The 15329-nt window shown below is 41.8% G+C and overlaps 1 protein-coding gene across 9 annotated transcripts in view; it reads left to right on the forward strand.

The window, feature by feature from the left end:
• The window catches only part of rims2a (regulating synaptic membrane exocytosis 2a), a gene marked incomplete at its 5' end in the record, with an annotated part of 144434 nt that extends 130353 nt beyond the window's left edge, over positions 1-14081 (forward strand). For 8 of the 9 annotated variants that reach the window (XM_080039832.1, XM_080039830.1, XM_080039833.1 and 5 more), the window contains 5 exons: positions 12586-12727; positions 13129-13241; positions 13337-13438; positions 13618-13757; positions 13872-14081. In XM_080039832.1, the coding sequence (XP_079895958.1) occupies positions 12586-12727; positions 13129-13241; positions 13337-13438; positions 13618-13757; positions 13872-14075 (701 nt within the window). In that variant the 3' untranslated portion in view covers positions 14076-14081. Of the gene's footprint in view, positions 1-9759; positions 9899-12585; positions 12728-13128; positions 13242-13336; positions 13439-13617; positions 13758-13871 lie in introns of those variants that run through there. The other variant, XM_080039837.1, reaches the window with a different exon arrangement.
• Positions 14082-15329: the final 1248 nt, after the last annotated feature.

The following is a 15329-nucleotide window of genomic DNA, read 5'->3' on the forward strand; positions in this document are numbered from 1 at the left end:
AGTCTCTCCTCATCTGTCCAGATGGCAGTGTGGAGGAACGCAGAGATACATGTAGAACGGGATGGTGAGGTGAAATTACAGTGCAGTGAGGCGGTATGCTCACGTGGCAGAGCGCTGGCCTGCTGGCGCGTGCTTTGACTGGCACATGGGTGGCTGCCTTCTCTCTGTGTGGGTAATCATTTCTATTGACTTTTAATCACATCAATATGTAAATCAGCAGTTTTTTTTGTAGCATTATGGTATTGTTTAGGATATAGTTGCTCAAATAGACAGAAGTATCTTTTTAAAGCTGTTCAATGTCATGTCATGTGATAAGCAGTTCTCCAAGTCTTGTGTTGTCGACTATAATAATAGTTATGTCGCTGGATAAAGTGATTTTTTACTTTTGGGAACAGACAAAAAATAATTGACATTTGTTCACATATTCATTTAAAGATACCCATTGAGTAGTGAAACACTATCGCAGAAACAAAGTTACACGCGCATGCACACTCTCTTTTTCCACATGGAAAGACATCACAAACCAAATATCCTGGATCTCCTACTACAGCGATTAATATTTCACTTGCTTCTTCTAAGTGCATCAGATGGGGTTCGTGAGAGCGTGCATACATCTGCCTTTCAATATTTGAGATCTGTATTTGATTGTGCACCGGCACAAACACTGCCAAGCTGCCTTCTGCCCTACTTTGCTGTGTGCTGTCCTGAGAGGCTTGTCACAGATTGAAGGGCACATTTAAAGGATGGTCGATTCTAAGAGGCCGCTCCACAGTGTGTGAGCCCTGCCAAGTGATGGTAGAGGATGGGCAGATCAGCCAAGCAGCAAGACACTGGCTTTGACAAACAGAGGCTAGTCAGGCGGAATGGATGTGCTCCCAGGTGGCCGCCATGAGTACAGGGAACACAGTTGGCCAGCCTACGCTCTAGAAACTGTTGGTTTTGTCCTCTCAGTCCTCAGTTGAAGGCACTTAGTGATACAAGTGTCTTGAACAGAGTGTATGAACAGTAACAATTGCTTGGTTTTGTAATGCAATTGTGCTTACTTTGTGCATGAGTTCATAATTCCATAGCAGGACCTGAGACTGAGTCCAAGGGTGCAGTAAGAGCAAACAATGGAGTGACTAGACATGACGTGTCCTCCTGTGTGCATTCAGCACGTAACAGCCTATGTGAACAGTACAAAGACACCAGGACATATTTTTTGGATGGAGGATGGAGATATTCATTGAGACTTATTCAGTTTATGTTGCTTTGATTTATCGTACTAACAAAAAAAGGATGCTGTTTAATGAGGCTGCATAGCACAAGGCAAAACACACCTGTAACAAAGAAAGCAACCATATGTCCAACAATTTGTGTACTTTTTAATCACTAGTAAATAATTATCTTTTATTTTTTTCTTCTTTAAGAAGTAGAATCATTTAAAATGTCTTCCACTTTGGTATAGACATAACAGATTATTAGAAAAATAATGTCAAGCTTATGCATCTGCTAGTTTAGGGGCTTTATTGGTGTAACACTGGTCGGCTTGAGTAAGCCAAAACATCAAGTTGATTTATTATGCTCAATTGTCCCATCCACCAGTCAGCAGTCCTGTGGTCCCCATTAAGTTTGAAGCTCAATAGAGAGCCGCTTTATTCTGAATAACCCCCGACTAAGCTGCTACACAGCCTGACTCAGCAACACCTCGCAGTAACTATCAAATCTTGCAAGCTTATTGAAAATCCATCTTCATGCATTAATCCGTGCATTTCTTTACATTATCTTCCTCTGATTGGCATCTGAAAAAGAGAGCCATTTTCTCTGCCTATTCATTGCAGTGAATTGACTATCTGTGCTACATATTCTCAGTAGGAAGGTTGTTATGAAAAACAATATGATGAAGATGTCATCAGCTGTTGTTTACAGTCTTTTCCTTCTGCTCACATTTCCCGTTCGGTTTTACTGAGAACCATGATTGCCTGTGGTGCCTTCGTATGCGTGTTGCTTGAAGGTTGCTTTTTCATTTTGAACAGAATTTGCACACTGAATTAAACAAATTGAATAAGGTGGATTAATAATAAAGCAGGCAGCATTTTACCTGATCATTCATTTCAGTTATTTGACCTCATAATGGCCTCTGTCTAAGAGTCCTGATTGTCTTCCAGAAACATCATCAACACCAAGCTTTACAACACAGCACCAACCTATTGAGGCCAAGGTGATAAACAGAGCAGGGAATACAGGAAATTGGACTTTGATAGTCAAGCGCAGGCAAGGCTGCACACAGTTCTCTGGGTAAAAGAAAAAGATGGAATCAGTTGGGAGTGGTACTCTGAGAATGTGTATAATACATTGCCTGTAGCAACTAGTTTCCTGTTCTCCTGGGTGCAGCTGTGTTCTAACGTGATTTTTCGTTCGGCCTACTTTTCTGTACCGACCTTGAAAGAAGCCCGCTATTTGGACCAGATTGAACACTCTCTCAACTGATAATGTATCTGTTAGATAAGGATAAAAATAATACATTTCCCCCAAGGCTGTTAGATGGAGGTGTCTCATGATGGTGACAAAGCATTGGTTCTAACAGTATCATGTAAGCAACCTGTCAAATGATTGTCTTACTTTAGCTTCTTTTCTTGATGAAGAGTTGATGCATCTCACTCACACTGTTTATCATGGACACTATCCAGCAGTTACTGACATTCAATGTTCCCTCTGTTCAATGATAACATCAACACTTTACTAATAATGAAATGTTTTCTCAATTATAGGGAGTATGTATGCCACCTATCTCACTATGCCCAGTATAGCCAAATGTTACAGAAAAGAGAGAGCCATGCATTAACTTCCCCCCACTCTTCCTCACTCCTCATACCTACACATAATACTGACAGTCTTGTACCTCCAAAGACTGTTCTGTATGTGGTAAAATAGCTGAACTTTGAGCTTTTAGCCGAGGTGATTTATCTTGTTTGTTGAGTTGGGTGCCTATCTCAGCAGCTCCAGCTAGCGGAGGCTGCTAATTAATCTCTTAGGAGGCCAAAGCAGACTTGCTGCTCTCAGGATGATGCATGGCACAACACAGCAGCATGTACAAGGCCCTTTTACTTTATCCCCACCACTTTTTCTACTTTACATATTCCCTCATTCCCTCCTAACTGGCATTTGCATCTTGCTATCATTATAACCATCCTGCCTTTTTCTTCACCTTCTTATTTCACCTTCTCTTCCCTCCTTCATTTTCTCCACCAGATCTAGTCATTTTTCTTCTCTGTCTCTCCTTCTCACCCGGCTTCTCTCTCCATGTCTATTATAACAATTCACTAGAGGACTCATGGCTGTTAATTAGCCTGAGCTCTCTGATGAGCCGTCTCTGCAGTGACCTAAATATGTGTGAATGGATCCACTGCAATATACCAAGAATGCATTGCATCATAGTGGTCAGTGGTAAAATCACTAACCTATATGCACTTATATAGATTGAAAATCCGTGCGACAATATCTCACATACGTAACATTCTGCTGTTAAAACTTCACTGTGCAGACACTAATGCTCTTTGGTGCAACTGCCCAAGATTGAATACGAGGGACTGTATGTGCCACATTGTTAATGCAATGTCTCCTAAACGCTTCATGAGCCATTCCTAAACGATTGTTTCACAGACACCAGCTTTTTTGTGGTTGACAGTGGTAATGTAATTGAGAACCAATGTGAACCATCTATGTCATTAATGCTTTGCTGTAGCGTTAAGACTTGATCTAATAGAATAGTCACGTGAATAGTCCCCAAACTGTTTCTTCAAGCTATAACCGTTTTTTTTTTCACAATGGTGCTACAGTTGGAGCTTACATTTGACTATTGCTGATTTTGAGTGCAGCAGTTCTCCAAAGTTGGTCGTAGCATCCCTCAATACTATTGCCTTCCTGTCATCAATCAATCAAACTTTATTTATATAGCTCTTTTCATACAATCAAATGTAACACACAGTGCTTAATACAAATACCACCCCCCCCCCCCACCCCCACCCAGAGATATGCATACACGCAAAAACAATCCCCCCTCCCACCCATCCATACCCTAACATAAGAAATTCATTGAAAACAGGAAGGAAACTGCGCTGAGGAAACGCCATCACCAGTGAGAAAACACTAGAGACTGTAAAACTAAAACAATTTAAAATAAAGAGATAAAATAAACACTGCGTGTTCCCGTCACGAGCTCTACAAGAAAGTGACTTTTAACCCTGTTTTACCCACTTTCAAGGACACACTTTTAAAACCTGACTGGTTTTAACAACATATTTTATCCAAATACGGGCTGAAGTCCTCTCGGACGTCACACTGCCTGGCATTTGGCATTTACTTGAAAAGCCCGGAGCCATCTGACGTTTCTTTTATCCACCAAGAGCAGCCAAAACAACTGCTCTTGTTGCCTACAAGATGATGCCTAAATGCAGTGTATTATATGTAAAGCACACTGTATGTCATGTATACATGCAAGACACAACCTAGTTTTGCAGGTATAGGGTTTCTGTTTCCATGGTCACTGTAGACTTTTCCCAGGTACGGTGGACCTGGAGCAAAACCTACACACATTAGGTAAGAGAATATTCAAGCCTGTGTCTGGAACAGACGAAGCCTTGTATTAGAATCATATTCTTATTCATGAGCAGTGATGTGAATATCATGCAGCTAATGACTTGGTGTACTAAATAATTTGTTTTCATGCTGAGATCAGCACATGGTGTGACTCTCCCAGCAGACAGTGTTGCATTATCCAAGAAATGAACCAATGCTCTTGTTTTTTAGACGTTGTTTTATTATGCATTGTGCATAATGTCACTGTGAAAACATTAAGACATATTAGTCTTAACACTGAGTATGCATGTACAGTGACCCAACAAGCTGTGAATGTTAGGTGGACCATATCGTTCTTCTTTAAAATGTTTTATTTTTATTTTTATCATTTTAATATGCTATGAAACAGAGTTTTCAGAAATTCATTATGGCAGATATTAATGATAGCCACATTTCACCACAGTATCACTTTAAAAATGAAATGTATCTCAGTGAGCTCAGCCTAAAAGCTGTTGATTCATACTGTAAACCCTGCCATGCTCCACCAGCTGCTCAGTGGTTTGTTTCCTGCAGCGTGTCTCATGCTCCACTGCCATATGTCTCCTTTGCCTCAGTTTGAGGCTTGGAGTGTGTCTAGAATACACTTGTATTATAGTTGTGTTCCACTTTTCAGTACATTCTTGCCTCCCATCTGAACTGGACTAAAAATGAACTTCCACTTTACAATTCATATTTTGAACTGTTGCTAAAAATAGGACTTCCTCTTTTTTGTTGATTGTTTTGTCTTCTAATGGTGACAGCAGCACTCTGGAGCTGTCAGAGGAAGAGGAAGCCAGATGAGACATGCACTGTGGTCAGTTAAGTCATGGAGCGTGGGCAGGAGGTGTATGCTCTTCATAGTTTAAAGCACACTTATTTCCTCTTTTAGTGTGGATGTAATCATGCCGTGGTGACATGTTTTGTGTGGCAAATTTGACACACCATATGGGCTTTTCACATAGGTTTGTTGTGATCAGCTGAAGTGAGGTCTGCAGTTTCTTTCAAGATTTTTCTTACACACATATAAGGCTTGGCAGTATTTAGCTCTCCATCTGTTGAACTTGCAGTGTTTGCCCCAGTGAGTGGAGGGAGACAGTCAGGGGACGGACTGTTCCAGCTGTCATATCTCCTGTGTTTCACAGTTCATATATGCCTGTCTTGCCTCACACCTTCCACTGAAGGTGTCAAGCTTTTCCGGCGAAGGTGTGAAGTGAACGTCAGCTAACAGTGTGTGCACGTGTTTGAGCTGGAAAGCTTTTATATGAGACATTATCTGTACTTTTAATTGCATTAACAGAACATACAGTCTGTTTTTCTTTTTCTTTTTTCTTTTTTTATATACAGTTTCTTATTAACCTCTTCACACAGCATCAAGTAAAATAGTCTCAGATTAAGACTGTATACCACTTTATTAGCACCAAACTGAATAGCAATTAGCCAGTGAAGACAGTGGCGCATCTAGCAAGTTCCCTGATATTAAATGTTATATTATTTATGTTGTATTATACATTATGTTATTATTTTATTGTATTATTGAGGTGGACACACATATGAGGCTAATCTTAGGTAACTGATAACTGCTGGCACGTTCAATGTAAGAACTTCATGAAGCGGTAATACATCAGGATTATTTGTCTCACATTTGGTGGCTTAATAATACACCAGATTCATAAAGAGCTTTTCCAAATAGTCAAAGATGCTTAACATGATGGGGGCGCCCTTAGGTCAGTTGGTAGGGCGTCCCCCTCCCCCCCGGGCCGGGCCCAGCAGCAGACCCGGGTTCGATTCCCGTCTGCGGTCGTTCTCTGCATGTCACTCCCCTCTCTGCCCCATTTCACCACTGTCTCTCTGCTCTCTCAATAAAGCATAAAAATGCCCAATAAATATCAAAAAAAAAAAAAAAAAAAGCTTAACATCTATCAATGTTGCTTCTAGTGTTGTGAAGTGAGATTAAAGCAAAGTAGTAAGCTGGTGATATTGCACCCTATTTTTTTAGTTGAAGCTATTTCCCTTTATAATGCGAATGAAATGTGAGCCAAACACATGAGAGGAGACTTCACTTCCAGACAGCGGGACTGGCATGCATCAAGGTTGGCAGCAGAGAATGTAGACTGAGAGAAGAGAGTGTGTTTTTGCCTACCTTTGTGTGCACGTACTGGTGTGTGCGCGTTGAAGAGCTCATGTGTGTGTGTGTGTTTGCTTACATCCGTGCATGTGATTCTCAGGGTCAGAGCCTTCCATTAAGATGTGTTTACAGTGCGTAGGGCCAGAGCAGCTCTCTGACGCTTGGCCTGGCCCCAGTGTCATTAATCATAAACACTTCCGAAGGCTTCCTCCTTTGATCCCTGCTGCCTGCCAGACCCACCTTTACACAGGACTTCTGGGAAATGACGCTCTCTCGTTGTTGTCGTACAATTATCCAGATTCTTAAAATTCTTACGGTCTGAGGTGCTTGTGATTTCCAGTCGGTTGGTCACTCATGTAGTTTTGTCATAGTTTGGAGTGAGACCAGATATGTTGCACAATCTGGTTTTTGAAAGTGAAGTGACGGGTTACCTATAAAGAGATGTTTAAAGAAGAATCGCTCAAAGGAATGCACCTATGAAGAAACCTACTGTAGATTCCTTCTTTTCTTTAGTCAAAAAAGTGTGCTTGAATGAAATGCTGGAATCCTTGATAAGTAGGCCTTGTGTTTAGTTTGTAATGCTGAATATAATCTAGCAAATTAGTTTCAGGTGAGGCACACACTGTATTTTTTCATGGCCATTTTTCACAAAGCCATGTGCTTTCAAAAACACATTTGCTATTTAATTAACCTTTATTCTTTCTTGAGGCGTCACGTGTCAGTATCAGTGGGTGTGTGACGGTAAAGAATGTTCAGATGCCTCCTTTTTGCCCTCTGCCATTGTGCACCAATGTTCATAATATAACTCATGGACCATTGCCACGTGTTGTGTGCAATGACGCATAAGCCGGGGTATAGACAGGCGAGACACGATTGGTCATTTTGTTCCATGTTTTGGTTAATATTTAACAATTGTATCAACCGCCTTTCAATCCAGAGCAGTTAATAAGACAAAACACAAAATAAGTAATGTCTTTTTCTTCCTGCTAATTAATATAATCAGCTACTGTGATGATTCCATGTTGGAGACTGGCTTTGTGCTATCAATTTGATCCTGATCACATTTATGATAACAAGGAATCGGCCAGGAGAGGATTGTTACTTTGCAGCTCAGTGAAAGACTTACACAACAGGTGATATTGTTTAGGTGAAGAATGAACTAAAACCGCTGAAAGTACTTCGGTACTGGTAACAGAATCCACAGTAGCTAACATGATAAGAACTTTCACCTGAACAACAAAATGGCATTTCCATCCATCCCTAGAACCACAATGTTATTATTACTAAAACACATAAATCTTTTAAAAACAGGTTCTACGCTCTTACTCATTAAAATATACAGAACCTGTGTGTTATTATTAGCAGTAGCCCTATAATTATCTCTTCATTAAGAACGACTCTTAGAGCAGCCATTTAAAAAACAAACCCAATCGGTTGCCTAATCGTAGCCTAGTGTGTTTGTCCACTTTCCCCATAGCTCAAGTGTTGTTTTTGGTTCTGCTGACCTAGATGAAAACTGCAAATGGATTCCATGCATTTAAAAGCTTTTTCAGTAAAGTAGGTTACAGTGTCTCTTAGATTTGAACTTAGCCTCAGTTATAACACTATAGGGAGCTTTGCTATATTTATTACGTGCAGAAAAGCAACGCAGTTGTCTTGTGCTGTACCTATTCTGCCAGATACAGTTCAGAACAAAAGCACCACAGTTGGTTCTGTGGCAAAGTTTCAGAGCAGCACAGTTAAGCTTCATCTTTTACCAAGCTGCAGTAGTGACAGGGGATGACGTGTAGTTTAAAGCCATACATTAACTTTGTGTGTAACCCTTCACACACCATGCCAGCGGCACATTTATCAGGATTTAAGGGAACACGTATGAACAAATCTCTACCCTTAGATTACCCCTGTTATTTCTTTCTGCTCTAGACTGTCTATAATAGGCTGTCCTCAGGTAGCCACCAGAGTAGACTCACTCAAAAAAGGTCCATGTTTGGGTGGATTTGACCCAAATTCAACAAATCTTGTAGGACTGTTTGAAAGTGTGGTTTGTGATTTAACAAGGGACACCGAATTTCAGTAACTATGACAATAGCCAGAATAATAGTGAATTCCTTCCTACTCATTAGTATAGTTGTTATGGAGACAACCCTTTACAATAAGGGTACATAATTAACTTAGTTAATGCTATTAACAGTTAGTTAATGCTAAGATAATGCTTGTTGTGCATTAAGTAAGCAGTTATAAATGATTAGTTAATGCTAAGATGATTAGTTATTATTAACTAACAGTTCATTAATGTACCCTATTGTAAAGTGTTACTGTTATGGATGAGAGAAAGTATCAGAGTTTAACACGTGCACTTTGAGTGTCTGCTGTGTATCCGCAGGCTTCTCACAGAGGAGCAAGGTCTGTTGTCAGACCTAATGAAAGCTTGTTTTCACTGTAGAACAGATGGGGGAGAGGGGGGGGGGGTGCTGGGAGAGGGGATGGAGAGAAAAAGGGAAATAACAATGATGATGAATAGCACAGAAGAAACAAAACGGCACAGGGAGAAAAAAAGAGTAAGTGAATGGTAAAAGAAGAGGTAAAAAGCTAGTGAGGAATGGGAAGTGGGGATGGGAGGGGGGCTCAGTATCTCTGGGTAGAGCTCGTTCACCCGCAGAGCCAGCCGAGGTGCGCCTGAGCAGCCGGGCCCTCTGATTGGCTGAGAGCGATGCAGCTCTTTCCCCTCCCCCCTGAAGAAAGAGGTGCAGTGGAGAACGTCAGACAGAACCAGACGACACAAGACTCTGCTACTGAAGCAACGTGAGTGTGAAGCTGTCCATGATAACATGCAGCCTACAGAGCATCTCAGGAGGGACTAGATGAGGACCTGATCTCCTACAACATAGACACTTCCTCTACCGCGTTGAAGACTTTATCACACAGATTAGACTTGAGTTGTTTCTAAAACCTTTAACAGTCAAATCAACTAGAGACGGGCAAAGCGTACGCATAGTGCATTGCATTCACTCCATTGAGAAGGACGGCCGGCGGTCACCATGGGCAGGCAGGGGCACGACACCTCTGCTGCCGGGATGCGAATCCAGCGCTCCCAGAGCAAGATGAGCCTTTCTGCATCGTTTGAGGCTCTGGCAGTCTATTTCCCCTGCATGAACTCCTTTGATGAGGAGGACGGAGGTAAGATGACAGCCACGCAAATGTCACCGTAGCAGCTGCTGGCTGGGGGGTCAGCGCCACTGTTTAGACTGAGAGCCAGGAGATGGGTTGAGGATTAGTGGGAAAGATGCAGAGGTATAGATTGAAGAGAGAAGAGTGACAGGAGGAGAGATGTAATTAGTTAAATTGGAATGGCTGTGTAGTTCAATGGGAATAATACTACGATGCTTGAGTTGTGCATATTTTTATGAAATGAAAGTTGATATTTATGAGTGCAGCTCAATAGTAGTCAATGCAACATCTATTTGTATGCTGTGAAACACATATACTGCTTTTGCTGTTGCTAGTTCGAGCAATTATGTATATACATATATTATTATTAACAAGGATGTCGATAATGACCTGTCTGTTTGCTGATACATTCTACTCATGCAAGTCCTACCAATCTCATCCTGATGATTTTCAATCTGACCGAATGAAAACAAAGGATTTAGTAACTGGACTGAATCATTGTTTACTAGCCTGTGGGTGGTAGTGTTTATTTAGCCTTGAAATACAGCCTTACTCTTTGGTTGTCACTTCAAATTTCCTCAACAGTGATGACGCTTTCTGTGTGCCTTAATTTGTATCTCTACCAAGATCCGCGCATCATTTCCTATTGTAGTGGCAGGGATTACTTGAAAGGATTAGCCAAGTGGTAGATTTAGTATTTGTTTCCTTATCTGCATTTTTTTAAGGCGATGCCATTGTTTAAATTCCAGCTACTGCTTCACACACACTTTCTACTCACACTTTCACTGATGGCCTCAGAGCAGATCCACTGTCTAGAGGACACCTGGTGATGAGCCAGTGTGCCTAACTTTGGAGCACTGCTGCTTCAAGCTTGCCAGACAGTTTACAAAAGGGCTTGTCCTCCACATTGTCCAACCAGTGTTAATGAGGCTCCTTTCTTTGACACATTGACCTCACCAGCCATTGGCCAGGTGATGTCAGACTCATGGGTTTTAAAGTGTATTCCTGGGTGTGTTAATGGATCAATCTATTACAATCTGCAGTGAGAAATATTTCAGCAGTTTATGGTCATAGCCACTCATGTAAAGTTATTATTTTGATACGATAACCATACATAAGACATAGAAGAATTCTAAGGTATTATATGGACTTTGAAACAGTGCTTTTATTGAGTAGTACAGACATGCATCTCAGACAGATACACAAATCTCACATGTTACATACTGTACAGTAAATACATATGCATGTCAATATTTGTGCAGCAAACCAGATAATCTTTTCCCTGCTTGAATGTTTGACTGTCCATTGATAACATCTGACTTGCCACTGATTGGCAGAGGAGCTGTGGTTTGCTGCAGACGTCAGAGACAACCTCTGTGGCTTTGTATCCTATTGTAATAGTGTGTGAAGAGCAGGAAGAGGAGGCGGAAGCAAGCTGAATAACTGAGATTTCAAGGTTGAAAGGAATCATGTGTGTTATGCCTGTGTGAGTGAGATAGGACACTGGATGATCCTCAGAGAGAGACTGAAGACAGACAGAGCTCCAGACGATGCTCCATCAAGGATACTGTAGTCTAAATGGGATTCATCCATTCTGACTGAAGTTATTTCTTAAAACTGACATACCATCTATTGATAACCGATTCGTGGCCGTCCCTTTGCACCTCGATATTGCAAACTGTGAGCTGAAAATAACTCCTCCCTGTTATTACTTTTGTCTGACCCGTGGGAGATACCATTGTTCACTCATTTAGCATTCATTTGATTACGGATAAGAGAAGTTCCTTAACTATAATAAGTGCAACCACATTTAATAATGCTTGGAATGATAGATTTTGAGCATAGCCGTGCATGGTTTCATGTTTACACTTAGGGATTAGAGATATATTTCAGGTTCTAATATACCAGTTTAACTGAGCTAATAGCCAAACATGTCTATAATATATCTAATACAATTTAGCTTATTTGCTTTATGTTGTGATGACACCCTTCTATGACAAGAGTGAAGCAGACTTGAGTAGCCTCTTTCTTGATGGAATATAAAATGATACATATACTGTAGTAGTGATGCTGTGTGTGCGCATGTTTTGGGGGATATGTGTGGGACGGCTGCCAGGTGTTTGTCTGCTGGTGGAGCTTTCGAACTGTTGTGTAGGTATGTGAAAGTATCTGTTGTTCAGCCACGTGGCCCCACACACAGGGAGGCTGTGTGGAGGGGTGATGCATGGAGTCAGCTGTCCTCTTGGATCAGCTATGATCCAGGGGGGGGGGGGCAGATGCTGGATGTTTGGAAGTGAAGGCTGGACTCACTACAACTCCCACTAGACCTCGGTAGGCAGCACAGAGGTTGGCTGTGCATGTTGTTCTGTTCAACAGATACACACAGGAGCTGTCATTCTGTGGAGCTGGTTGAAGCGACCTTGTGAGAATGTCAGTGAAAATGATCAAGGTCCATTTCAGAATAAACCACGCAAACGTTTTTTGCACAGAGATGAATTTTCATTCACACAGTTGTATTTGCGTTTTGATTATTCAATGAGCGAATGAAAGCACAGTTATGCCAGTGCAAATCTCCGTGAATGCAACTCGCCGTATGAGTCACAAAATGATGCAGTGACATGAATAGCCAATCCTCATCACTCTTTCTCTCCCTCCCCTTTCTCTCTCTCTCTTTGTGTGTTTCTTTCTGTGTGCAGAAGCGGGAGGCAAGAAGTTACGCAGCACGGTCCAGAGGAGCACAGAGACGGGCCTGGCCGTGGAGATGAGGAGCAGGATGACTCGGCAGGCCAGCCGGGAGTCCAATGACGGCAGCATGAACAGCTACAGCTCAGAGGGAAAGTAAGTAGACACACCTAGTCAAAGCAAGCACAGGCCTACTGCACATACGCGCTTACTGGTCGCAGTTATGGAGTTAGCATCCCATATTTAACCAACAATGAAAGCAGAAGCAGATTAAATCTAAATGTGAGCAGGTTGAGTGTGAGGGCAGAGTTTTCGAGAAATAAATGCAAAAATCAGAACGTGAAATCAATAAATCATGCCCTCAGACTGAAAGACCACGCTCTTGAATAAAGATAGGATAATAACTCCATATGGGTTCCTGTGCACATACACAGAGGTCTTACTAGGCTTCACTCTTACTGATCCACAGAGCATTCAACAGGCTACACGTTTGTATTCTATTAGCAAAACCTCCCTCTGATCACCATGGTAATCAGTGTGTCTTTCCCTTGTTCCAGTCTCATCTTCCCCGGTGTGAGGCTCTCATCAGACGCCCAGTTCAGTGACTTCCTGGACGGGCTGGGCCCCGCACAGCTGGTCGGACGACAGACATTAGCCACTCCACCCATGGGTGAGAACCACAATGCCTTTCTTCAGTACATGTACACGGTAGCTTGGCCTAGTATGTCAGCAGTGTGCTAAAGGTCAGCTTCTTTTGCTTCTCAGGCGACATCCAGATCGGTATGGTGGATAAGAAAGGAGCGCTGGAGGTGGAGATCATCCGAGCCCGTGGCCTTGTGGGAAAACCAGGTTCCAAGGCACTGCCAGGTAGCTTAAGCTCTCACACTGGTGTTACCACAGGCAGCCAGTCACACACTTCTCTCATTAGTTTAAACGAAAAGCTGTGTGAGGAATATAAAGGATGTAAAAGCATGTTTCTCTAGGCTTGTTGGATCATAAATAAGAGGTTATGCATGTGGTTACATTTTCCTCTCCTCTCTTCTCAGCACCATATGTAAAGGTCTATCTTTTGGAAAACGGAGTCTGCATAGCCAAAAAGAAAACAAAAGTAGCAAGAAAAACGTTGGACCCTCTTTACCAGCAGCAACTGCCGTTTGAGGAAGCCCCGGGAGGGAAGGTTTTACAGGTAAGAAAGGTCTCACAGTGATTCAAGCTGAAAGTCAGAATCAGCCTCAAAGAAAAACTATGTTTAATTCTCACATTTTAAACTTTATTGTTTTCTCTGTCTTCGTCTGTGCAGGTCATCGTTTGGGGCGACTATGGACGCATGGACCATAAATCCTTCATGGGAGCAGTTCAGATACTGTTAGACGAGCTGGACCTGTCCAACATGGTGATTGGCTGGTTCAAGCTCTTCCCCCCTTCCTCCCTGGTGGACCCTACGCTGGCCCCACTGACAAGAAGAGCTTCCCAAACCTCACTGGACAGTTTCTCTCGATCATAGCAGCGTGCGGACTGATAGCGTTGTTGTAGCAGCCAGTGTTGCGATTACAGGTCACGCCCCCCGGTTACACTGCATGCTTGATGTTGTGTCTTCTGAGCCTGTTTCTAGGGGTGCAAAACGTGATCCTGTTGTTTTAAGCAAAAACGTCGCGCACATTGTGCACGTGGCAAAGCGTGCTACAAAGCGCCCGGCGGCCAGGGGGTTTGCCGGGCGCTGTTGTTGATGTTTGGAGGAAGCTGGAATGAACTCCTTAGCACGAGGAATCCGTCAGTTCCAGGTTTTCATCCAATTCGAAGCCATGGGGGTCAGCACTGGGAACCGCTAACACGAGTTCTACAGAAGCCCTTTTCGAATGAAAAATAAATGTTTTGCTTTGATTGATTTCCTTTTTTTTTCTTTTTTTTTCTTTATATGTCAATGTAGTTGTATCAGAAGGGGTGACAGTGTTTCTAACCAGATGCTTGGTCACGCCACGCCAACAGACCTAGCCGTGTAGATGGAGTTTTGGAGACCATCACTTTGGGTGAGGTGTGTCCCAGCTCGTATCCACACTCCTGCGAACCCCAAAAGAAATGCCCTGCATACTCTAGGTTTATGTACTGAATCAAACTGTACTGGTAAATTACCAGAAAGACTTCAAGGTTTATCAGAGGCAATATTGAAGTGGCTACCATCAACACTCCAGAATATACAGTAACAATCCAAACCCCATGAAAAGATGTACAATCTACCATCATTCTTTCTCTGTTGATATATTGTATGAAAATTTAAATGAGAAAAAAATATTTTTTTCCTTTTTAGTTCATTTGCATGGACACAAATTTAGCTGAATTTAAAAAAGAAAAGAAAAGAAAATTATTTTCTTGAGGCTGTAACTTGCAAAAAAGATGAAGAAAAATAAATAAAACAGATCAGCCATTTTCAACAATTTATATTATTTTTAAAGATAAATTTCACTAGTGCATGGTTTTCAAGGGGAGTGAATGCAACATCGTGATTAAAAAAAAGACATTGTTTATCATTCTTTAGACCATTCATGAGTCTGTTTTGCAGACATACAGATAAGGGAAACTTAAAGGAAACTTTTGGAGTTATTTAACAGAAAATGTTTATGTGACAAAAAGTGATAATGAAAATAAATGTAAATGATTTATTTCATTGTAAAAGGCTCACGCCTTCTAAAGATAAACATCATGTTTCTCTTTTTCTTCCTTGTCCCAGGGTACTTCTCATTGCTACCATTGTTCAGTCCCC

This window comes from Ammodytes marinus (genome assembly GCF_949987685.1).
Source record: "Ammodytes marinus genome assembly, chromosome: 13".
Classification (NCBI taxonomy): Eukaryota; Metazoa; Chordata; class Actinopteri; order Uranoscopiformes; family Ammodytidae; genus Ammodytes; species Ammodytes marinus.